We start from the raw sequence: 24,224 nt of genomic DNA on the forward strand, positions 1-24,224 counted from the left end.
CCAGCGCCGAGCCGAGCCGAACATGGTACAGGGAGAACGCTGTCGGGGCTGAATCGCGCCCCACTCCGCCCCAGCAAAACCGTGGTCGCTCCCACTCCTCCTCGCCCCAGGGCAGGCCCTCCGCGGAGCCAGGTAAGGCGCGTCCCTCCGGCTTCCGCGGGCGCGGGGCGGCTTCTAGGAGCCCGGCCGGCAGCCTGCCGTCGCGCCGGTTAAAAAGCCCACGTCTCGCCGGGAACACGCTGCCGCGTCCCGGGACAGGAAGGTGTTGGTGGCTTCCGATAGCGTCTCCTGCTGAATTTAGACTGTTAAGATGAAGTTGTCAGAGGAAATCTCGGTTCCGGGCAAAACGCAGACCCCTAAGCCCTGTGCCCCTCGAAGGCTTGCCTTCCGAGGCCCGCTCGGGAAGCCCACACCCCATAGTTATTTAGGACACAGCTAAATGTTCTGCAGACTCACAGCCATGCCGTGTATGTGAGCTCTCATGTCCTGCAGAACAGGAGATGCCTTTTTGAAGATAAATCAAATGCCCTCTCTGACAGAAGGTACAGCACCCGGGGCAATAACACCTTCTCACCATGAAAGCTCTTCCCACCAGCCTGCAAGAAGCAGCCGCTAACCTCTGGTCATGATCAAATGAGCACTTGAAAATTCTATTACTGTGCTAAACTCATGATATAAATTAATCAAAAATCACTAAAGGCAATGTTGATGATTTTTGAGACTCACACAAACACATCTGGTTTTCAGTCTAACAGGCAATACAACTTCCACTGGTTAGCAACTGGTATTGGTTTCATCAAAATTGGGTAGCATATGCTTTCCATAACCAGACTTACCCATTTTCTATTTAAAAAAAAAAAAAAAATGTGATCTGCAACCAAAGATTAGATTTTAGTTGGTAAAAGTTAAACGCCCCTCTTTTTTTCCCAGATTTTAAACTTAGCATGGATTCTTAAAAATGAAACTGGACTAGAATTCTTCAACATGTTCAGGTGAGCTCCTGTAACATATTTACTGTCCTCCCACTCTCCATACATTAAAACACCTAAAATGTTACCAGTTATTAACAGGTGCACAAGCCCTATATTCTTCTGAGAAAGTCCAGTGGCATATTGGTAACTACATAACTTAATGGGATCACAGTACATACAGGCAGGAAATTTGCAGGATTCATGACACCCATTTATATATTTCTGCAAACCCACCAGAATTAATGAGATGTACAGCAGCAAGAGACAGCAGGATTTTGTCCAGAGTGTGCTACACTTCACTGTAAATTTCCGTCCCCTCCATTAGTAGCTGTGCTTGTTTCAGTTGTGTTGTGTGCATAGCATGGCATGGACTAGTAAACGGGTTCAGTAAAATTACAACCCCCAAAAAAGAGATGAGGGTAAAGAGGGACTTTTGTTCAGTGGGGGAGTTGGGAGGGCTTGACCTGTGTGAACCCACACCACTAACATAAGTAGATTTTTGCCTGAATAGGGAGATGGAATATGGTGTAGAGCAGGTAATTACCGTGGTGATATAGAAAGGCTCTTTTATCTCTGTTTCAGTGTCAGATAAATGTTTCACGCTCCTGACTGTGGCAGTCCATTTTGCTTGTTACCACCATAATCTTTGAAACTACAGCATCTTTCAAAACTATGGTGAAGTGCCTTCAAATAAGCTATCCTTCATATATTAAGAATTTTAATTGTATGCCTTTCCAGAATGATTGTGGTGTTTCTCTACACTTTTCCTCTCCACAACTTGAGCTACATAGCAGAGAAAAATCAGTTACAGCTATGGAGTGCTTCCTAGTTTTTGTTGCTAAACTGAGAAAGAAAAGCAGCCCTGTACAGTTAAGAGTCACATTTATCATTAAATTTGCAAATAGTCGATTTCATTCTCACCTTACTTTTGTCAAGGTAGTAGATAGAAACAAGGGTTAATTCTCACACTGGAGGAGAGCAGAGGTGTGCCCACTTCCGATGGTGTGGTGTGAGGTGTCCTGCCTGCCTGCTTGGAAACGGTACCTTGCTTGGGTTGCACAGCATGTGCAAACTTCACCTGGAAGTCACTGGTTTAAAAGGCAGTAAATACCAGTCTGAAATGCTTGTATCCGCAGCACTGCAGAAGTGAGGAGGGTGCTGCCTTTCAGTTTAAATCATCCCAACCTCACAACCTACTTTTTACAATCTACTTAGAACAAGAAGATGGATGATTTATATTTGTGTTACCTGCTGAATGAACAATATTATCTCTAATTGTATTAAATATCTTAAAATGTATTTCATCTCTTTTTGCTCTTTGTAGCACTATAAAAACAGAGGCAGATGCAGAATGTAAACATGGCGATTTATTTACGCTTTCTAGAATAATTCTGTAGAAACGTGTGGACTGTGTTTGCAGACATGGACATAATATGTCAGAGTTAATTCCTGTTAAAAAAATCTTATTTCTGATAAAGGGCAGTCACTGCGTTTTCCTGCACTGTGGCAGTTCTATCTTGTGTTTGTTAAAGTGATACATTTGGGTAGTCACTCTTCTGGCACTGCCTGTCGTTCCTTAGTGCAGCTCCGATAATTAATATGGTAATTTAAGGTTACATAAGCTACAACCTCTGATTACACTGTCCTAGTTAAACTCTCGTTTTTGCAAAAGTATAGTATTAGTTGAAAACATTTCAAGCAGTCACAAATCACTTTCATTTGCTGACTACTTCTCGTTTTCTTTGGACCTTTTTGAGTGAACCTCCTAGTGTCACCAGGAGTATCGCTAATCTCTCATGTGGCTATTACTGCCCACATTTTAGGGCATCTAATCCCCTTGTGAGAAGGATACTGTTGTTTCTGGGTGCTTGGCACGTATCTAAGTTTCCTACACTTCAAGTCTTCTTTTCTGCCTTGGTGGGTTCATAAAAGGTCATGTTCTATCTTTACTTGAATAAAGAACATGCACCCTTTTAATCAAATACTAAGTCCAGCTTACACTGGATGGTTAACGTTGTGCTTTTTTTACCTGAATTTAATGGTTATCTTCTAGGAGACACCTCAATAAGAGAAGAAATAGACTAAAATTTAATTTGGATATGTTATACCTAGAGCTGAATTGGGAAACAGGTTATCAGGATTCATCGGCATATGACTAGATCTGCTTTGGCAGTATATTAGGTATGCCGAAGAAAGTAGCCAGATGGCTAAATCAGGGGAATGGGGGGGATTACTGGCAACCCAGCAAGCATCATCTTTCTACAGAAAGAGAAGTATAATCTTGGAATCCTTTCAGAATTGCAAGCATGGTAAGAGTTACAGCTTACTGGGAGGACTGGGTCAAGATACAGCCTGGCCATAACAGGCCATGGCTGTCTGTGTGTATTGTAGGCTCTATTGCATATGAACCTAAATCTCTACTCTTTGGGTAATCTTGTTTCAGTTTTCAATCCTCTTCTAGATTACTGCTGATGTTTGTGCTTTATGCTCTCAGCTGTACAATAATTCTATTGGAAGTGCAGTGACACAGATGTTATGTTCTACCACGTGTTGCTCTCAAATATTAATTAACAATTTAGCAGTATCGTTGGATAGCATTTCAGTTTTTTGGACAGTTTGTCCTAAGGGTGACTATGGTATTTTTAAGAACTCAGCCTCTGCATTGTTAGGATCAGGTTTGAGAACCTAGGGAAGATAAAATTGCAGAGCATCACAAAGAGAAATTTTTAGATATCTCATGGAGCTCTGAAAGCAAAATGGTAAATGTGGTTCACTTAAGAGAGGGGAAAGTGGAGGGAAGACTTGCTATGTTTTCTTCACTATTGTAGGATTATCTTCCACCATGCTAACAGGAATAAACAGGTTATTATTGCTGAGAATTGAACCTCAGCTACTTATCTCAAATCAGAATTTTATGCAAAGTTAAAATTTTGGCATGTATACCCAAGACAAGTTCAGCTATATTGGAGAGTTCGAGTAGATGGCAATAAAATTTACTCTAGAGCTTAAAGGTGTACAAACCTCATGCATGAGGCCCAAATGCTGCAGCCTGAAGATCAAAAGGCTCCAGCAGAGCTGTTTTCTTATATACAGCTGTTGTTGCACAGAAATTACTAACCACAGTGTTATTTTCTGTCTCCCTCTGGTCCTAAAAACCCTGCAGTGAAAAGCAAGCCAGTAAGCTTTTGTCAACCACAATATTATTTTTTTTGTTCCCTTTCCATCAACAAATTTGTCTCTTAAGATCACTTTCACCAAGACAGTCATTGTATTCAGAGCACACATACCATGTTCTGTACCATCTTCTAAAACTTATCCTTTGCAAAAAAAAAACCAAAATTATGATTTGACAGATGTACCCTAGAAGAATCTGTGTAATTTCTGAACATTTTAGGTAGTTAACAAATCTGACACACAAGGGGATTAATGATACTTGTTACTTCAGCTATAACAAGCAAATGAAAAGATGCTATCTTGACTGCAAGTCCTAAGAACAGTGATTGTTTTGAGACAAAGCATGTATGAAATAGAATGGCTGGCACAATCATTTATGTCCTTATCTTCAGATAAATGATGGATTATACTAAAATTACTTGGAATTTTCAAGTGAATTTCAGCTATGGGTAGGAAAATACCACGCTGCAAATGGCATGCTGTTAGTATTCTGTATTGCACCATCATCTGAAAGAACTACAGATTTTGGTCTGTCGGGTGTCTCACAATTTTCATTCCATTTGGTTTTTGTTTGATAGCAAAACTGTCCAGGTATCTGCTGTATAACAATGCTAGCTAGAATGCTTGGTTACTATTTGTGGTGTTTATCTCCTTTTATTGTAGTTGAGTGGCATTTCTCTTATAGGCACAAAAAATGGGAAATAACTGAAGACTACCTCACAGCAGGAAAGTGAGATCAGATTGTCAATGGATCAGTGAGTGGCATGACTGAAAACAAGACAAAAAGCAGGCTACAGCAAAAGGTAACTGCCAACCTCTAAAGAAACAGGTACTGAATTTGGGCAAGGTCAATATTCAGAAAGTATTTCACTGTTTGAAATGAAAGCTATAATTAGAGTGAAGGCCAGAAAAAAGAATAATTTCACCAAACACCTCATTTCAGCTAATTCACCTATTCCTTTACTTCTAAGTCATACAAGTTTGTCAGCTACTGATAGATTTGGCTAGTAGACTCTAATAATCAGTAGATGAAGTATAAGACCAGAAACAGAAAACAAAACAGCATTCCTGAGTCCCCTCACTTTTCTGAAAATTGAGAGGGATACACTGAATGAGAGTTCTGTGTCTCAGCATTTCTAGCTCAGAGGGACCCATGGAAATAGTAAAACATTCCAGAAAACCACTGAACAGCTGTACTTTTATGCTGGGGGGCTTACGCAAGGGAGAAAAATGCACAAGTTGACTTCCCTAAAAAATGTTCTGTTGGCAGTTAGCCTCCATTTAACCCTGCTTTAGCAACAGCACAGCCTGGCCAGACCCTTTGCTTGAAGCAGGCAGCACATAATGTACAAAGACACAGCCTGAACTTGTTTACTGAGGAACCATGCATGCCTCTCCCAATCCAAGTTTATAGGATGTATGTTGCCTTTTCATCTTTTTCTTCACAAGTTTCTATTAGTTTTCACCTTCTCACCTTTCTCCCCTCATCCTTGTTACCCAAGCCTAAAAGTTTTCACCATTTTCCTCCCTCCTCCCCCAAGGTACACTGAGCTCGAGTTAGTCTGCTGCTACTCAAGCTGCTCAGAATTTCCTCCCTTCTCAGATTCTTTACTTAATGGACAACAATCAGAAGGGGAAAGCATGGGTCAGGAATCAACCTATGTTTTCAGAGTTGGACTCCAGCTCTGCTGTTAGATTTCTGTCTATGTTGTTTTCCTCTTGGCTTTGTTATTAGCAGCTTATCATAAGGCAATTATAGTGTTTCTCAAATCAGGATTTATTTCTTGCAAAGTATATTTCTTTAACCATGAGCTTCCCAAAAAGCACTTCAAAGGAAAACTCTTCAAAAGTGGTGTCCCTGCCAATGGGGGTGGGGGTGGGGGTGGAACTAGGTTTTCAAGTTCCCTTCCAACCCAAACCACTCTGATTCTATAAAAAAGTTTGCCTTCAGATACATTTTATGATGCTGTTCCATGTTCTTAAAAATACCATCAAATAAAGAGAAAAAAAATCATGTCAGTAGAAGACAGCCACGCATCCAAGCATTTGCTCAGCTCAGTCAGTAATTCTCGCTACCTTTCTGGGCATCTGTGCAGTTATGTTTGCTTGAGAACAAAGACTGCACTTCGTTGAGGAAGCACTGGCTCATTGCATCATAGCTTAGCTGGCACTCTGGCTGTAACAGCCTACTTTGTTTTGCTACCTCTGTTGCTGGTCCTCAGTACCCCCAGGGAGCATCTCAGAGCCAGGACAGTGAAGGGAGTTCACTAATAAGTTTTATTTTCAAAATAGAACAATAAATTTTACTTTGGGGAAAAAACAAAAGCAACAACCACAAAAAAAAAACAACAAACAAACAACAAAAAACCAAAAAAAAACCCAAGAAAACAAGCTGTACAAATTTGGCAGAACATCTATTTTGGTATCATTCTATTAAGTGTGCTGCCTTCCAGACAAAGCACTAAGCGTCACAGTATTTTGGTTTTTTCATGGGTGATAATAGCTTTCTCACTTGCATGGATTAAGGTGTCTGTATTTGACCTTTCATTGTCTTTGATTAACCCCTCAGCACCTCAGTAGTCCAGCTGTACAAAAATCACAGATACATTGTTTGTCTTTATATCTGGCTACTCAAATTTTCTTCTAGTCCTCATAATGATCTGCCCTTAACAGCAGTTCTGTGCAAGTGAAAGCACAATCAGACCTCTATGTTTTCCACTTTATACTTACTAACAGTTACAGTGATACTAACTTCTCTTGGGCTTAGCTGCATTACCATTTTAAAAGATTTTTTTTTGTCTGAATAAACTCTTGTACTTTACCAGTTACTCATACTGTTTTCTTTCCTTTCTGCCTTTGGTTCCCTTTCTCTGACCCTAATGAGGTATTCATTAAGAAGCCTCCATGCTGATCCTTTGCTTTCAGTCTTTTAACTTTTCCCTCCAGGCTGTTCCCAACATTCTCATTAAGGAAGAAAAGTCTTTTCTGGTGCATATTGCCATTGTGTGATATTTTCCCACTGTAAGGATATCTAAATTAATTGTATAAAAGAAAAGTAATCAAGTTTCTCAATCAGACACAGCGAACCAAATCCTATTATGTATTGCTGAAGTATGACATGGAAGACAAAGCTTCCTCTGAATGGTGTTAAATCTAGCACCCATTTCCTTGCACAGAAACCCACAATATAATTGCTTTTGCTTCTCCAGTAAGACAAACATTTTTTCGGATTGAAGGCAAAAGAAAAATAAAAATGTTCAACGTGAGGTTTGTTTTCCCCAGAGCTGTAATGCTTTGTCTAGAAGGATGTTATGTGAAAATCACTACTGGTTGTGTTGGAAATGTAGTGATAAAACTTCCACATTAGTTGGTTTAGTTAACATAGAATCATAGAATAGTTTGGGTTGGCATAACAGATACTGTAGTGATACAGGTATGGCTGTGTCTACACAGACATGCTGCATCTGCATGCGTGTTTGTTTTTCAGTTAACGTTTTTATTGCGTTTAGGCAAAAGCTTTTATCAGTCCCTCCAACAGCAATGGTGATAGGTAGGAAACAGAGATGTGATTTGTTAGAGGTTTTTAGAGAGGGAAAGTCTTTTTAGGTAATAATGTGCAACATGAACTACTCTCAGCTAACTCATCCAATTTCCATTAGATTAGAAAGTGGAACACCTCTGTTTAACAGACATCTCTCTATTTCTGCAGCAGAAGTAGAGAATTTTAAGTGTTTCTTTTCTCTCCAACTTTCTGACGGATTAGCCATTATTGCATATGAAGGTAACTGTACTGCTTTGCACAATGCATTTCTAAAGGTTGTAATTCATTAATTTACACTTCTTTTTTTGTGGGGAGGAGAGAGGGAGAGTAAAAGTAAAAAGCACATTCTGCAAAAGGGACTGCGTATTAAACCTGTAAAGCTCTGAGGAATGTCATGACTCCACCCTGGTGGTTTTGCTTAATGGCAGGAAAATATCACACCCATCAGAATGTGCATTACTTGTGCACAACAAATCCATGTATATAAGCTCTCTTCTAGGACCTTTCTTACTGTTTTACAAGAAAATAGAGAAAGGCATTTCCTTGTACCAGAAAGGTAGAACTAATATTATCTTGCAGAATTCATTGCTCATCAGGTTATTAGCTCACATTTGACTAAAGAAAGTTGTTCAGGGGCTTAAGCTGCATACAGATGTTAATTTTTGCCTCTGCATCTTCTGGCTTAACAGGAGAGTAACACAACTGTGGGAGAGTAGGCAAATGACATCATCACCTCTGAATAAACTAGCAGGACAAAGCAAGGAAGCCTTTAGTTGGATTAATTTGGTAACTTGGATTAACTTCCATAAAGAAGCCTTATCACCTCCCATCTTTGTTTGCACAGCTAAGTTACTAGCAATGTCCCCTACCCTTCTTTCTACAAACACCTTTCCTGGAGGAATCAGCAGGAACTTCAATTAAAACATCACTTTCAGTAGCTTTATGATAGTAACACCACTGACTTTCATAGTAAAGCTAGCTGTAAACTTAAAGCTAGCTGTAAACCCAAAGCTAGCTCTAAACCAGAATAAGGCCAAAGAATTTGCACCTAGATTCAGAAAAGTTCTTTTATCTCAGAAGTAGGTGATTTGGTTTATGAGGAAACAATTGCAGCTTTGGCATTCCCATTCAATTTTCTATTGTGATCTCTGCCAGTGACAGAAGATTTTGACAGTGCTTGCATATTACTGTGCATATCACTCATGCATTAACCATTTTAGAATATTATCATTTCTAATTTAGATGCATGAAATCCCATTTTCTGCTAAATTATCAACAGCCACTAATATAACCAAGAGTGCACAAGCTTAAACAGAGCTTGGTACACATATACTTACTGACTCCAGGATCAGACCTTTCACAGCATAGATTGTAATATCATTCTTTTATAACCAGCCCTTATCTGGCCATACTGTTTTTTGGTGTGTCACCTCCCACCCACCCCTTTTTTTTTCTCTTGCCTCTCCATTATAATACTTATTTTCCATCCTTTAATAAAATATGACAGTTTTGTTATTTTAACACTTTTCACAGAATTTGTGAGACATTTTATTGTTCACCACAGGTTTTTTTGCCTGGACCAAAAAGCAGAAGAAGTCCAGGTTTCATGACACAATATTTCACACACATCACATTGCAGTACAGCTGCCTGTAAAAAACATTTACCTTTGTCATTAGCTCATTTCAATTAATAAAGCTGCAAGTGTGGAGAATCTTCATCATGGGAGGTAGGGGAGTGAGTCTAGAGGAGAAGTGAACCTGTGTGCCTGTACACCACATCCCTGTAGAAGAATCTGTCGCAGAAACTGCTTTGGCCAGCCACCATGTTAAGTGATGCACATTTCTAATATTTTAGGCTTCAAATTAAAATACAACAGCATGTTAGAGTTTTATGTGCTGCAAAAACTGTGAGGAAAATACATACACATGTCCTCTCATGTCCAAGACAAAGCAGTAGTTGTGAGCAAGAAATCCCTATGAGACACTAATATTTTGGGGCTCAGTTCTACAAGCCATAATCTACATGAGTAGCTGTTACTCTCAAGGTCCTCAAACATTACTTACACCATAACTATGATCATCAAATGGTAAATCTCAGAATGCAATTCATAACCTCTAAAGAAGCAAAGATTTCATAGAATGGTTTGGGTTGGAAGGGACTTTAAAGATCTTCTAGTTCCAGCCCCCCTGCCAGAGGTAGGGACACCTTCCACTAGATGAAGTTGCCCAAAGCCTCGTCCAACCTGGCCTTGACACTTCCAGGGGTAGGGCATCTACAACTTCTCTGTGCAACCTGTTCCAGTGCTTTAATGCTCTCACAGTGAAGAACTTCCTAATATCTAACCTAATCTCTCCTTCTTCAGTTGAAAGCCATTACCCCTTGTTCTGTCGCTACCTGCCCTTGTAAAAAGACCTCCTCCTCAGTAGGATTACATCGTCCCTTCCAGTGTGGCTAGGTTTTTCAAAGTTTGGCCAAGTTTCAGGAGCTTTGTAAAATCTACATGGTAAAAACCATATGGTAACTATGGGCTTTTTAAGTTAGCAAAAGCAGCTTCCCTCTTACAAACGTCTGTGCTTTTTGCAGTAGCACTCCAAAGCATCAAACCTTTCCAGTATTTTAGATAATAGAAATTAATCATTTCTGCTGGGGGATCTTTGATATTTGTAGACTACACACATTCTGTTTTCAAGCAGTTGTAAAGCTAAAAGGCTTGCAGTGGAAACAGTGTTTCATCAGAAGACTAACATAGCTATAAGGCAAGTTTCTTGATGCCTGAGTGAAACGAGAAAGAGCAAGTGGCTGAAGTATAGACAAGTCAGCTGGTTTAATCTCAGAATGAGATCATGTCAATAAGAAGAGAAATCAGAAAACTTCCCTTTCCTTGAGCACTGGAGATTCTCTCAGTTTGATAATCATATTGACACCTTTTCAATAGTTTTGAATTTCAAAATGAGCACAAAAAGCCGAAAGATACTCAATTCTGTAAAGATCTTTACACGCAAATATTGTTTATTCCTGTTAGAGCCAGTTCTGGCCTCAGCAATTATTGGGACATTTGGGACCTACAAGTTGCATCTAGAGCTGAAATTATTGTATTTATAAATTCAAATACTGTTAAACAGCAGCAAAGCACCAAGTTAATTGCCTAGATGTCTCTCTGTGCTGCTCAGAACATTGTCTTTTCCTTGAACAATAGTAGAAGAGAAAGGCTCTGTCTTGCATTCATAGCAATTTGTGGAAGTAGCCTTTATTGCCCCCCAAAGGCCACTCCAGATAATAGTCAGCTTCTGCTGAGCCAGTTGACTATTGGCTAAAACTGAGAAGATATGGGCAATGAAACTAAGAACTCTTTCAGTGTTGGATGCAGAAAAACATTACCTCCAGGAAGAAATAAGGATGACCAGAGACCAATGATACTTAAAACAGCATGTAAAATGTCTTGCAACCCCTTATTAAGCTCTGCATGCTTGAAATCACAGTAATATAACACAGTATTTCTCCTACAAGCTGGGAAGGAAGAACAGTTGTTACTGCTATTTTCATGTACTTAGGGAGGCACCCACACGCTTCAGTGAAGACGACTGTGTAACCTTAAAGACAGACTAATAGGTATATGGAATGTCCAGTAAGTCAAATTGTGATTTTTTTTTTAATTTTTTTTTTTCCTATGATCACATTGTATCTGATCTCTGTTCTGTTAGAAGAGGACATGATGAGGTGTGTTTTTAGGGAGTGCTTTTTATTTCACCAAGTTTGTTTCTTTTTCTCTTGCCTCTCCACAGCCTTTAAAATATAAGGCTGAAATATTGATCTGGATGAAGCCCAGAATTAGTGTAAATTCTCTTACTGCTCAGCTTGGAGGAGTTCACAATAGAAGCTTATGGTTCATTCCATATGGGAATAATGGTGCCAATAGAAATTTTAGGTGTGTGGTTAGGTATCCAGAAGCTGCATTTGTGTAGGATGTGCACTGCTGTGTAATTAAAAAAAGAATACTTTAAAACTTTTTATTCCATGGAACAAAGCTATCAGAATAGAAACTTAAAATCCATCAGATGATTTCACTGGCGCTTAGCAAATCTGAGTTTTATTTGTCTTTTATTAAAAATGATCACACGGGGCACACTATATTTTATATAGGCAATTCCAGCTGCAATAAAGGAAATGTGTTAATCCATTTGTTTACTGTCACTCAGAGAAAGTAACTGTGCAGCATGTAACCTTTCACAGCTCAAACTAATCTCACTTTTATTCGTTCTGGGACTTGATAGCTTAATTCTTGTTAACTGTTGACTCTTCCCGGTAGTTCCAAATGCCCTAAAGATACTACATAACCAGGCATCAAATTTGAAATTATGAATGTGCAGTTAGCTGTATATTCATAATGAAACAGTGCTTTATGTTGTGTTGCCCTTCAGAAATCTTCTCATGTCAATGCTGAAAATAGAAATTCTAGCCCTGCCTTGATCTGAAACAGTTTTATTTTTTGTTTCCTGGTATCTATGAACCTTTTCCTGGAATTTGTGATTCTAGGCTCTAATGTGCAGTAGATGGCATTGTTAGCAATATGAGGAAATGACATGTCGCTGGTAAGCGGACTTTAGGTTAGCCTGCTGGTTGTTGATAATTTTTAGCTCCTAAGAAGGTGCCTGTCATCCTTTTTGGTAAGCTGCCTGGTTAGAACAGAGGAACAAAACTCTGTGCTTGACTGATGGTGATAGTTAATGTCCTCATTTCAAAGTCTCATTTCAAGAGTCTAAGGCTCTTCAGTCTCTTTTTGGAAAAAGAGGCAGTTCTTTACCTTGTGATATAAACAAGAAGAGTGACTGCCACCTGCTATAACAATTTTTCATATTTAAATACTAATTCAGCTACAGGTTTGATAACCTAGAAAAGAAAAAGATGATCTTCATTCCTGTCAAGACAGAGCAACAGAGGTGACTAGCACAAGGAGATTCGCTTTTCAGACATTATCTTTTCTGAAGCTTAGCCTTTTGATGTTTAGTTTCAGAAGTACTAAATTATTAAGCTAGAAATATATTTCACTTTGTTTAATTAACTTTTCAGTTTTAAGTTACTGTGAATATAAAATTATGTTCATCTATCTTAAAGATACATAATACCTAAGACATATTAAACCCCAGAGAGGCGCCAACACATTATGCAGCACTGGTCAAAGAAAGAAAATAGAGATTGCTCTGGTGGGTAAGCACGCAGGAAAGAGATCAGAAAACTTTGTGGAAAAATCTAAGCTATCTGGAGTATCAGGTGCACTGTCAAGCCAGAACCAGTGATGTCTAAGACCATCACCTCCATGATCTTCCTCAAGAGATTAGGTAAATACATTGCATGTTGAGAATGGTTAATCCTTCAGTGTTTTGGAGTCCAGTTCAACTTTTCTTGAACCAAAGAATGTTTTTCCTCCCCTTGACAGCAGAGAACAAAATTATGAGTGTACAAAGGAAAAGCTTCCAGAAAACAGTATTTACTTTTAAACCTAAACCTGAAAAATCTGAAAAATTAAACCCATCAACTAAAATACTGAAACTTAACTGAAAGACTTTTGGCTAATGAGTGCTCTGTGGATCAATCAATCAACAAATTTTTGCACTAAAAAAAGCCTCAATCTGTTCTAATCTAATAGTAAACACTATTCTAGTGTTCCCTAAACCACTAAGTTCTAGTGAGGTTGAGAAACTCTAGTGAAGTTGAGTAATCCTGCCTTGGCACTAACATCTGCAAGTAACATTTTATACAAATATGTACATCAGTATTTCCTAACTTCTGGAAGAATACCCAACATAAAGAGGGAATTGGTAGAGTTAACTTTGGCCAAAGAACTTAGTAGCATGAAGAAATATTTCCAATGTTTCTGGACTCTCTAAGTACGATGAGACTATGCAAAAAATAGTCCAAACTTTCATTGTTGCTGCAACTGCTAAAATTCTAACATGATTATACTGTGGGTTGTTAAAACGAGGATACAGGAAATTAGTCACATATTACATTGTAGTATTATTTAAGCATTTAATGTACTGGGAAGATTTTATTCATCACTGCACAGCCACATATATCAGTGTTTTAGAGGTGGCCTTTCACATGCCGATTTTTGCCACTTTCATTTCTAATACAAAATCCTTCAGTGTGCAAATGAAAATTAGTTTCCTTTAGTCTGTGTTTTAAATCTAGCCAGCTGCTTGCTAGTTTTTTATCTCAAAATATCACTTCTGTTCTCTCTAAATGCTCCCTTTTTAGCAGCTTCAAGATATGTCAGATGCTTGTACCCAAACAGACCTTAAGTGCATAGAGGTACACTGACATTCTATAAACAATTTGATACAAATATAGGACAAGATACAAATTATTTCTGCTTATCTGACTTAGGACAATAATAATATTTTTTTTTTGGTTCTACTTTGTTCATATACTTGTTTCAATAAAATAGATGCCACCATAAAACTAACAGCCTTCTCTACCTGATTGAAAACTGTTTGCCCTTACTAGCGTTGGAGAACTATTCATCTAAATAATTTGAAACAGGCTAACACATCACTATGCACTGACACTGTCCAAAGGGGTAATGACAAACCCAGGTGTAAATGAGGTGGGAAGAGAGGGGCTAAAAAGCATTAAATATGATTTCATTTTCAGATTGTGAAATGTGTTACAATTCATGAAATATGTGGTGCTTGAGGTCTAAAAATCATCATTTAGATAACAAAAAAATGTGTAGACTCATGTTACTTTTCAATTTCAAAAAAATCACTTTAAAAAGTGAAGGATTAAACGTAGTTCTGAATTGGCATTTTCAATAATAAAAATACCTTCCTCCGAAAAGAAGAATACATATTTGAGTCAAGTTAACTTAGAATTACTTTCAAGAATACCGCCCTTGCCAATATGTGGAAAAAGAGTTGTATGATTAACAACATGCCAGTAACTAGTTAGTTTTAAAATAATCTTTTAGTCTAATGAGTATATGTCACTATTTCTTCATCTGCATTGTTAAACTATACTTTTAGTCTCTCTTTAAAAATATTCTTTTTAATTTGGTTCAGAAATATTAGAGAATTTAAGGTGCATATGTCTTTGAAAAAATAAAAGGATCTTGTTCCATGACTTAGAGGTGCAAGAATTGGACTGAAGGTTATCAAAACGAGGAAAGTATTAAAGAAAATTAAATGTAAGCTAGTAGATAGTAAAATAAACTGAAAATATTTCACTGTGGTATGTTATACTTCACATAAATGCAGAAGCTGAGTGATAGGTATTTTTCCTTTTGTTTGCATCATAAATAATCGTGAAGGAAGAGGATATTTTGAAAAGTGATGAAATGTAAAATAAAGCAATTCTCTTACTTTAAAATAGGAAATACAGACCTCTAGTGGTTGAAATATATATTATACAAGTTAAACTTCAATTTAAATGTCACTATTTTTAACCGTGTTACTTTCCTTTTACACATCCCCCCATTATTCAAAATTACACATCTCCCCACTTCCACCGTTCAGTCATTCCCCAAGCATTGATTTTTCCCAGGGGAAAAGGTCCCTTCATCTGTCCTTTTCTCACCTAAATTTTATGACAGAAACCTAGCACAGTTGAAAGAGACTGGGGAAGTGAAAGGAAAATTAATCAGAATAGTCTGTGAAAACAAACAGAAGAGACACATTCATTCTTTTCAGAATAAGATATGAAGCCATGATACAGAAGGACAGATTCTTTTGAAGTGTGCTGGAGGAAATAAATACAGAGGAGTTCTTACAGAGAAGGTCAGAGTACATAAACAGTTCACATTTACAAGGTATCAATAACTGGTCCTCCGCTAGCACTAAATAAGTAATAAGCAATTTGGAGTTTTGATATTATAGAAAAACCGGATCCTAAAAAGATCACAGACAGTTATTTTCCAGCCATGTAGAGCTTGCACAAATGAAGCAGACCAGCTTCAGCTCCTGAAAGGGGAAGACACGAAGAATGCCCATATAGGTTAGAGAATTTAAAAGATAAATACTTGTAAATAAACAAATTAAAAAAGCAAACACAACAAAATTAACAGCAGTTTCAACAGACTGGCAGTTGCTTCATGGAAGACTGACCAGAACAGCTATTAAAAATGCCCAGGCCAGTACAAGGTCCTGAAAATTCTGTTTGTTCTTGTGTCAGACCACCTCCTGATGCAAAAATTGCGAAAGCAACAGCCAGCCTGACAGTTACTAATACAGATCTTCTGAAGCTTTCTGTTCTGTGTGCTTATGAACTGATGTTCATGTGTTCATGAACAGTGTTTTGGTCCCATACTGCTTATTGCAGTTCTATTTCAGTGATATTTTGATTTATTGTCATTTACCATGAAGTCAGACACTGACTTCTGTGGAAGATACGGCAGAGATGACAGGGGGCCTATGCACACTGCAAGGCCATGACAGTTCGAATTAACATGCCTTTATTTGCCCCAGTGTTTGCATTGTCACACCCTCTGCATTTCACCTATCAACTTGACTAAAAACATGTAGGAAAGCCATGAATGGGGAATAAAGATGGTTAGAAGGAGCAGCAGAAATAAGGGCTAGGAGAAACGTAAACTTATGGCTTCACAGTGGTGGTACTACTCAGGAACTCCAGGAAAGCAGAGAAGATGCTGAAGTAAGCATATGAAGTAGAAGAAATTATATTAATTAAGGCAACAGGGATAAAGTGGGTTGTTCTGCTGGATAAAGCGGGGGGAAAAAAAGGCTCTGAAATAAAGCATGTAGAAAATGTCATTAGTTTCTCAGCAATTAGGAAAAAAGAAGTAGAAATTAGCAAAGGGGAGGACTAAAGATAAATGAAAAAAGCTTATGCAACCAGTAAACACAGCTACTGTATTGAACATATTGTTCCAAACATTTTTCAGCCTCTGTTCTCCCTGTGCAGTAATTTCATATAAAAATAGAATGCATCACCCTCTTAAACACTGCAATACCTTCTCATTTGTAAGAAAAGCAAATAATCCACCATCAGAAGAAAAAAACCCTCTCATTACCTACTGGTGAGGTGGCTCAGCTGTGGCAGGTTGGTCACCCTAAGTTTGTTTAGTCTTCCTCAAAGCAAACAGCAAAACCACTTTTTTTTTTTTTTTTTTTAAATCTGGCTTGTGACAGCTGCTTGCCTATTTATAGCTGATGAAGTTCGTACAGAAAGCCACAGTCAGTGCTCTCTTAATCTTTCAGTTGGCAAAGTGCTGTTTACCTTGCATGGGCTCAGCATTCCTTGTTTCCATAAGGAGGTTAATTAGGATGCACGTTCACCCAACAGAAGCAACGAATGGCATGGTAAATAGTGGTTGGTAGAGCAGTCTGAAGCATTTCATTACCAGCGACTTATTATAATCATTGTAATTAAAAAAGATAAAAGGTCAGCCAGGACAGTAACATACAACAGGGGTTTGCTGCTCACCAGATAATTTGCTTTGAGATTGATGTTGCCACACCATTCACAGTCACATCAATACTCTAAGAAAAAGCTCCTTTTGTATCAGCCTTAAAATGATCCAATTATCATATTTTAACTCAGGTCATTTGAGATGATTCAAATGGAATTATCAATGTGCATATTTTCAGTACTTGCATTTAACTGGCCTGTGGTTTCACCTGCTCTGGTGAATTCTGGCAGCATAAAGATGCACCAGTCATCTATTCCTGTAATGTTTTAAACAATCTGCTGGATCTTGGGACAAGCAGGTGAGCTGTGAGAATAACAGCAAAAATGACAGTGGTACAGAAAAGAAATCATTGCCTGTAAGGAGTTTACATCACCACAGGTGCGCTGTCTCGTCACTTGGCACTGCTATGGGCCCATGCCTTCTAAAACAAATCACATTTTTCTCATGTGTTGAAGCTTTTCTTAAAGCTCTGAAGTCAGAGATGCCCTCAAGGCAGCAGACCTACCTGAGGCAAGCTCTGAAACTTTAAAATTTTCAGGAAACTTAAAAATTCAGCTTGGTATTAACAGCGCCTTCCTCACTGCATTTCATATGTAAAGCTCTTATAAGGTTCATTCTCACAGCAACATTCAAACTGTTTTCAGATACACATATGGCAACTCATATCTATTTATCCAAAAGCAATCACACTATGTATTCCCACTTCCTTTTTATTTACCAAAAGTAGTGATGGATTTCTTTATTTATTGATTATAATTCCTTAGTAATTTAAAACTGGTAACATACCAAGCACATCCTTTGCGCAACTCACTGACTTAAGTGTTACACCAAAACCTTTAATTCCAAAAGGGCTACAGGGCCTTACAGAGATAAATCAAACTATTATATTATTTCTTGACCAAATTCCTGGTTATTTGTGGGAATTGGTCTGCCTTTTTTACTTCCCAAGCACTCCAAAGTAAGCTCAGAGAATTCAGTACCTTAGAGCACCAGACACAAGTTTCTCAACTCAATTATTTTTTATTTTAACACATTTCTGAAAATATAATCATTATAAGAGTTTCTTGGAGGCATATCTGCTATTAATTATATCCACTAAAGCTACTACTGGCATGAAAAAAATACAGGCCACCATGTGGATAGAAAAGGGAAATTGCAATTTAAACAATGGAACACAGCACACTGAAGGTGTGGATGAACTGACCATGAGAAAGGTGCCTTGGCATCTACTGCTTTGCAAAAAAAATCCCATCAAAGGGGGAGTAATCATCATCAGCTACGTTTGCCTTGTAGCCACATAATCTGCCAGTTAGTTCACACAGAGAATGATGCATTTGCCAAATGGCACCGCCATTGGGTTAATCTGATCACAGAGAAAGGGCTTGATCAGCCTCAACTGGACCCTGATCCACTTTACTGCAGGTGTAACTTGCAGTGGGTAATTTTCTTAGTAGAGACTTCGCTAGTTTCTTAGGGCTGAATTCTCAGCTGTAATCTCAGTATCTAAGTAAGTGAGCAAAGGCTATGATAATGAGTAGATCAAACAGCACTAACATGTAGCTGGGACAGGGCAAATATTGCCAGACCTTGATGTTGCAGAACACATCAGTTATTGTCAAATCTCCTTGGGCACTTTCACAACCAAAGGATGAGATAAGAAATCTTGAAATCTTTTTATTGTGGTTCTCCCTGTCCTGTGGATAACATGACCTTCCAAAGAGCCAAACAACATGTATTCTAGATTTGGCACAGTCTGAAAGTTAGGAAGCTTTGCATTACAATGACATGTGTGATCAGAATGGTGTACATTTCTTCGTGCCAGCTGTATTTGCTCGACTTTTTAACTTTCTAAAACATGTCAAAAATAGCTAGTCACTGAGGCATCTGTACCAGCTGAGGCAGCAGGACTAATTCACAGAATGAATTTGAGCTACTGGGAGGTGTCATATTGCACATCTTGACAGAGGCTTTATTCACTGCATTTAACTAGATATTCCAAACTTGATAGAATTATTAAGAACCTAAATCTTGAGATTACCCACAGCTCTATGGAAATGAATCAGCTTATTAATGCAAACACATAATAGAATGTGAGCTAAGACAGAGAAATATCAAGTCTCTGAAAGCTAATAGAGAGCCAAAGGGTGACCTTGATCACAAGATTCTGCCTGCAATCCATGTTCTGGGTTCAGTTCCTGCCTCAACTTCATACTTCCTGTGTGGGCTCTGCCTGTGCCTTGCTTGCCTATTAAGGAGATGGTACATCTGCAGTAAGGTTTGTCTCCCAACAAGAGCATGTCAAACACTTAACAGCAGCATTCTGCAGTTAACAGAAAAGTCAGTGCTGCACAATGCAGATAATGAGCAACCACCTAAGTCACAACATAGGCAATATTTCTGTAATGACAGGCATCTTTTCTTCCTGAATGTGTTTGCACTGCCCAGAGCCTTGGGGCATGTATATTTATCTACATAAAAGGACTTTGTTTTGTTTTTTTTTTTATGTTTGTGCTTTTGTTTGGTGGGGCTTTGGGTGTTAGTGGTTTTTTTGGGGGGTTGTTTTGTTTTTTGTTTTTTTTAACACCAACATATTTCACTTTATCTGTGTTTGAGACAGGGCAAGTTGGGTTTGGCTGACAGCTGTCAGGCTCCTGCAGCCAGCAATAAACACTACTCTGCTACCAGTTTTTTATTTTAGTTTTTAAAATTATGACTGTTTTTGAGGGAAGACTATTTGTACATCCTGAAAAGATTTCGTGTAAACATTACTTAAGAGCATATTACTTGCTTCCTAAAATCATTAATAAGGAAATCATTCTTGCAGAACACACAAGCCCCGGCAAACCAAACAGGTGCCCCATAAAGGAGATTTCATACCATTGTCATGCACTTAATACAGTCTAGAAATATTTTTCATACACTAAGACTACAACTTCAGCTCCTGGTAACATAACTTCTCAGTAACTGAAAAGGCAAAATAAATTTTCATTCCCCTTGCACCCTTCTTAAACTTTTCTGCAGTTACTAATGTGCAACAAATTTGCATGTGTCTTGATTTTCACATCTTTTTTTTTTCTCATTAGTAGTTAAATACTATAGTTCCAAGCCAGATGGGGAGCTAGGCAACTTCTGAATATTTAAGGTATTTGTGGTACAACATAACACTAGATTGTGTGTCTTAGTCTCTCTGTGATGTAAAAATTGTTTCAAAGGATTAAGCTTAATGTATAGAAAAAAATTCTAGTGATTCACATCAGAGATCAAAATGAATACCTCATCTGTATTCACTTATTTTTGTAATGCATTAGACTTTGCATTTACAGGATGAACTAGTATTCAGAGTGCTTAAGTGTATTTTCTGAGATATCTGAATAACTTTGTTCATTACATATATCACATATTTATGGAAAGAAAATAACCTGCTAATCTTGAATTTATTTTGAGTCTATATTATATTTTCATGACGTATGTTCACTAACCAGTCTTATTTTAAATTGGAATCTTGTAATTGAAAGAAGCGTTAGATTTCATACATGTTGAAAAGAATTAGACAGTGTTCAGTCAATTCCTAACATTCTCACTGCTGTTTTATTCTGCAAAGTGTATATTAAAACAACAATTATCATAGAATCATAGAATGGTTAGGGTTGGAAAGGACCTTAAGATCATATAGTTCCAACGCCCCTGCCATGGGCAGGAATGCCAGTGATTGAGATTGTTTGAGAAGACACTTGAAGATGGCTTATTTTTAAATTCAAAAACATTGACGCATTGTGTTATACACAATGAAAAGAGCTTGACATTTTATTTAAACTTTTTAAAAATAAAATCCCTGTCATGAACAATATTTTCTTCTTCTTTTCCCCTCCTAGGAGTGAACTTCGTATTTTCTCCTTGAAGCTAGGTTACAGCTCAAAAGGTCAAGATGATTCCAAATTATTCCACTGAAGAAACCATTAAAAGAATCCATGTTGACTGTCCCGTTTCAGGAAGGCACAGTTATATCTACATTATGGTTCCAACTGTTTACAGCATCATCTTTATCATAGGCATATTTGGGAATAGCCTGGTCGTTATTGTCATTTACTGCTACATGAAATTAAAAACAGTAGCCAGCATCTTTCTTCTAAACCTGGCACTGGCTGACTTGTGTTTTCTCATAACTCTGCCACTCTGGGCAGCCTACACGGCCATGGAGTACCAGTGGCCTTTTGGCAACTGTTTATGCAAGTTAGCATCAGCTGGGATAAGTTTCAACCTGTACGCCAGTGTGTTCCTCCTCACATGCCTTAGTATTGACCGGTACCTGGCCATAGTACATCCAGTGAAGTCCCGAATTCGACGTACTATGTTTGTTGCCAGAATGACTTGCATTGCCATCTGGCTTCTCGCTGGTGTGGCCAGTTTGCCCGTCATCATTCACCGTAATATATTCTTTGCTGAGAACTTGAATATGACAGTCTGCGGTTTTCGGTATGACAACAATAACACAACGCTCCGGGTTGGGTTAGGCTTATCCAAAAATCTGCTGGGCTTTTTGATTCCTTTTCTGATCATATTAACAAGCTACACCTTAATTTGGAAGACCCTGAAGAAAGCATATCAAATTCAAAAAAACAAGACTAGAAATGATGATATTTTTAAGATGATTGTGGCAATAGTATTTTTCTTCTTCTTTTCCTGGATTCCTCATCAAGTGTTCACTTTTCTGGATGTATTAATTCAATTACATGTAATAACAGACTGCAAAATCACTGATATTGTGGATACGGCTATGCCCTTCACCATTTGCATCGCTTACTTTAATAACTGTTTGAATCCATTTTTTTATGTTTTTTTTGGAAAAAACTTTAAAAAATACTTCCTTCAGCTAATAAAATACATTCCACCAAATGTCAGCGCACATCCAAGCCTAACAACAAAAATGAGCTCCCTCTCATATCGGCCACCAGAAAATATACGCTTACACACTAAAAAGACTGCTGGGTCTTTTGACACTGAATGATGTGTCCTGCAATATGCTGGTTTTGAACAACCTGGTGAACGAAGCAGCAAGAATGACAAAATTCATCTGCAGTCCTGAACATCACAGCTTACTGCTCATTATGGAAACATTAGATCACCTCAGGGAAATCATACTGTAAAGATTTAGCAGTGGCCTTTTATTTCACATTGTGAAGAGGACTGCTGGATTCTCATTTTGTTTTTCTTTACTGAAAGCAACATTAATGGTGGAAAGGCACATCACAGTTTCTGCCAGCATCCTGCCATTTACTCAGAACTACAGACAAAGGGTAGAGAAAACTCCTAACTTAAGTTCAGAGGTCTTTTTTAAAGAAAAAGCTTGTATAAGTTACATGAATTATGAAGGACCTCTTTTGCGCTGAGATGAGCTATTCTGAATTTTGTTCAAGGAGCTGATGGAGCTACACTGCTTGTTTTGTTGTTTTTTGGTTTTGTTTTTGTTTTTTTTAATGACGTCATATTGTCATATTTATAATGTATTTTCAAATATATGCTATATAGAGAGGCCAAATTTTAAACTCAAAAGGAAACTTAAGGTCCTTGAAATTAGTCTCATTCTGATTTATGCTACTATTTTAAATTTTAAAATGGCAAATTTTTTCATAATATATGCAATAAAATGCAGATTTATTTATTAAATATAGATGAAATATATTTTTAAACCTATATTCCTATTTGGTTCTCAACCATTGCTTCATAAATGTACATCTATATCCCAGTGAGTATTTTTATAGCAGTATAAAAGTATATATATACACACACACAAAAGAAACAGGGTTCACTCAGTCTTTCTTCGTGATATGACACACTGACTTTGAAGAACATCACTTATGGAGGTGGTTGACTCCATAGTCTTAGACTAAAAGTAAAATTCTGTATTTGAAAAGGATTTCTGGGACAGAGGTGATCAGAAAACAAAGCTGTGTTTGTGTAATAACCAGTGCACTCAGCAAGAGAAATTACCATCTATTCAGTTTTTCACATTCCTGGACATTAAATAAATTCACGTTCTGATAAGCAAAAGCGTGACAATGCTTATATTACAGTTTAACTAATAATGCTTTTAGTTACATCACAAAACACTTGAGACCAAACTTTACTCTTGATTTCTAAAGAATTTCTCTTCATTTATATAACTAAGCCTAGAATATTTCTCCCTGTAGAATTTTTTCTTATGTATAGGAACAAATTCATACTTATACTAGCATAAATCGGAACAAAGGTCTGGATCAAACTTCCCGTACAAATGAGGGAGGAAGGGCAATAAACACTGTAGGAAGTTTGAATTAATAATATCTCTCATGTCCTTTTTATCTCAGATAATGAATTCCAGATTCTTAATTCACACTCTTTTATTGTCTTCAAAGATAAACGAGTTCATAAATACTTTCTGACATAACAAAACTGAAGAAAAATTCTAAAGCTTTATATATCATGAATATAACTGCATGACCCTTCACAATTTGCAATATTTACAATCTTCAAAATTACACTTCTAATGCAGTTTTTTCTCAAGTACCGAGTGGCTGGATTATCCATATTGTCCAGTTATCAGTCTCTTGCATACACACAAATATTTTTAATTATTTTTATACTTTAGAAAATTATTTAAAGAAAACCAACGAAAAAGTTATGTAATTTAATACTTTTTAAGAAAAAAATGGGACTACAGCCAGATCCAGGAACCCTGTGGCTCTTCTGCTTTTTCATTCACTTTAAGACAAATTTCTTCAGTTTTGCCTTTGTTCTTCCAGCTGCAAAATGGGAACAATTTCTACTTACATGTCACAAGGTGCTGGGAGGAATCACTAAAACTTCTAAAGCTGCATATTTTCAAAAAAACCTCTATTCTTTAAGATTTAAGTTAATTTAATTGCAAGCTAGTCTCTCTAAATTTGAAACCTGAATGTGTCATTTAAAGACACAGTTAAATCATTATATAGAATAATTTATATTTAGCCTATATCCTTATAAGTGAGACAGCCATTGGTTAAAAATGAATATGGCAGTAATCCCATGCATTATAAATAGCATCCAGAGCAGTACCACTGCCTCACCACTTGGTGAGCTGATGAAGTATTGGCAGAG

General features: G+C 37.6%; 1 protein-coding gene across 3 annotated transcripts; it reads left to right on the forward strand.

The window, feature by feature from the left end:
- AGTR1 (angiotensin II receptor type 1) lies at nucleotides 1-23,159 on the forward strand. 3 transcript variants are annotated; one of them, XM_062602892.1, is made up of 3 exons: nucleotides 1-132; nucleotides 4,831-4,974; nucleotides 20,984-23,159. In XM_062602892.1, the coding sequence occupies exon 3, from the start codon at nucleotides 21,037-21,039 to the stop codon at nucleotides 22,114-22,116; it is 1,080 nt and encodes a 359-aa protein (XP_062458876.1). In that variant the 5' UTR covers nucleotides 1-132; nucleotides 4,831-4,974; nucleotides 20,984-21,036; the 3' UTR covers nucleotides 22,117-23,159. The 3 variants fall into 3 exon arrangements, with proteins under 3 accessions (XP_062458876.1, XP_062458874.1, XP_062458875.1); XM_062602890.1 differs by having other exon boundaries at nucleotides 2-132; nucleotides 4,831-4,948; XM_062602891.1 differs by lacking the exon at nucleotides 1-132 and having other exon boundaries at nucleotides 4,475-4,948.
- Nucleotides 23,160-24,224: the final 1,065 nt, after the last annotated feature.

Source organism: Pezoporus occidentalis, unplaced genomic scaffold, assembly GCF_034315485.1.
Source record: "Pezoporus occidentalis ecotype Australia unplaced genomic scaffold, CSIRO_AGI_Poc_V1 ctg8, whole genome shotgun sequence".
NCBI classification, from domain to species: Eukaryota; Metazoa; Chordata; class Aves; order Psittaciformes; family Psittacidae; genus Pezoporus; species Pezoporus occidentalis.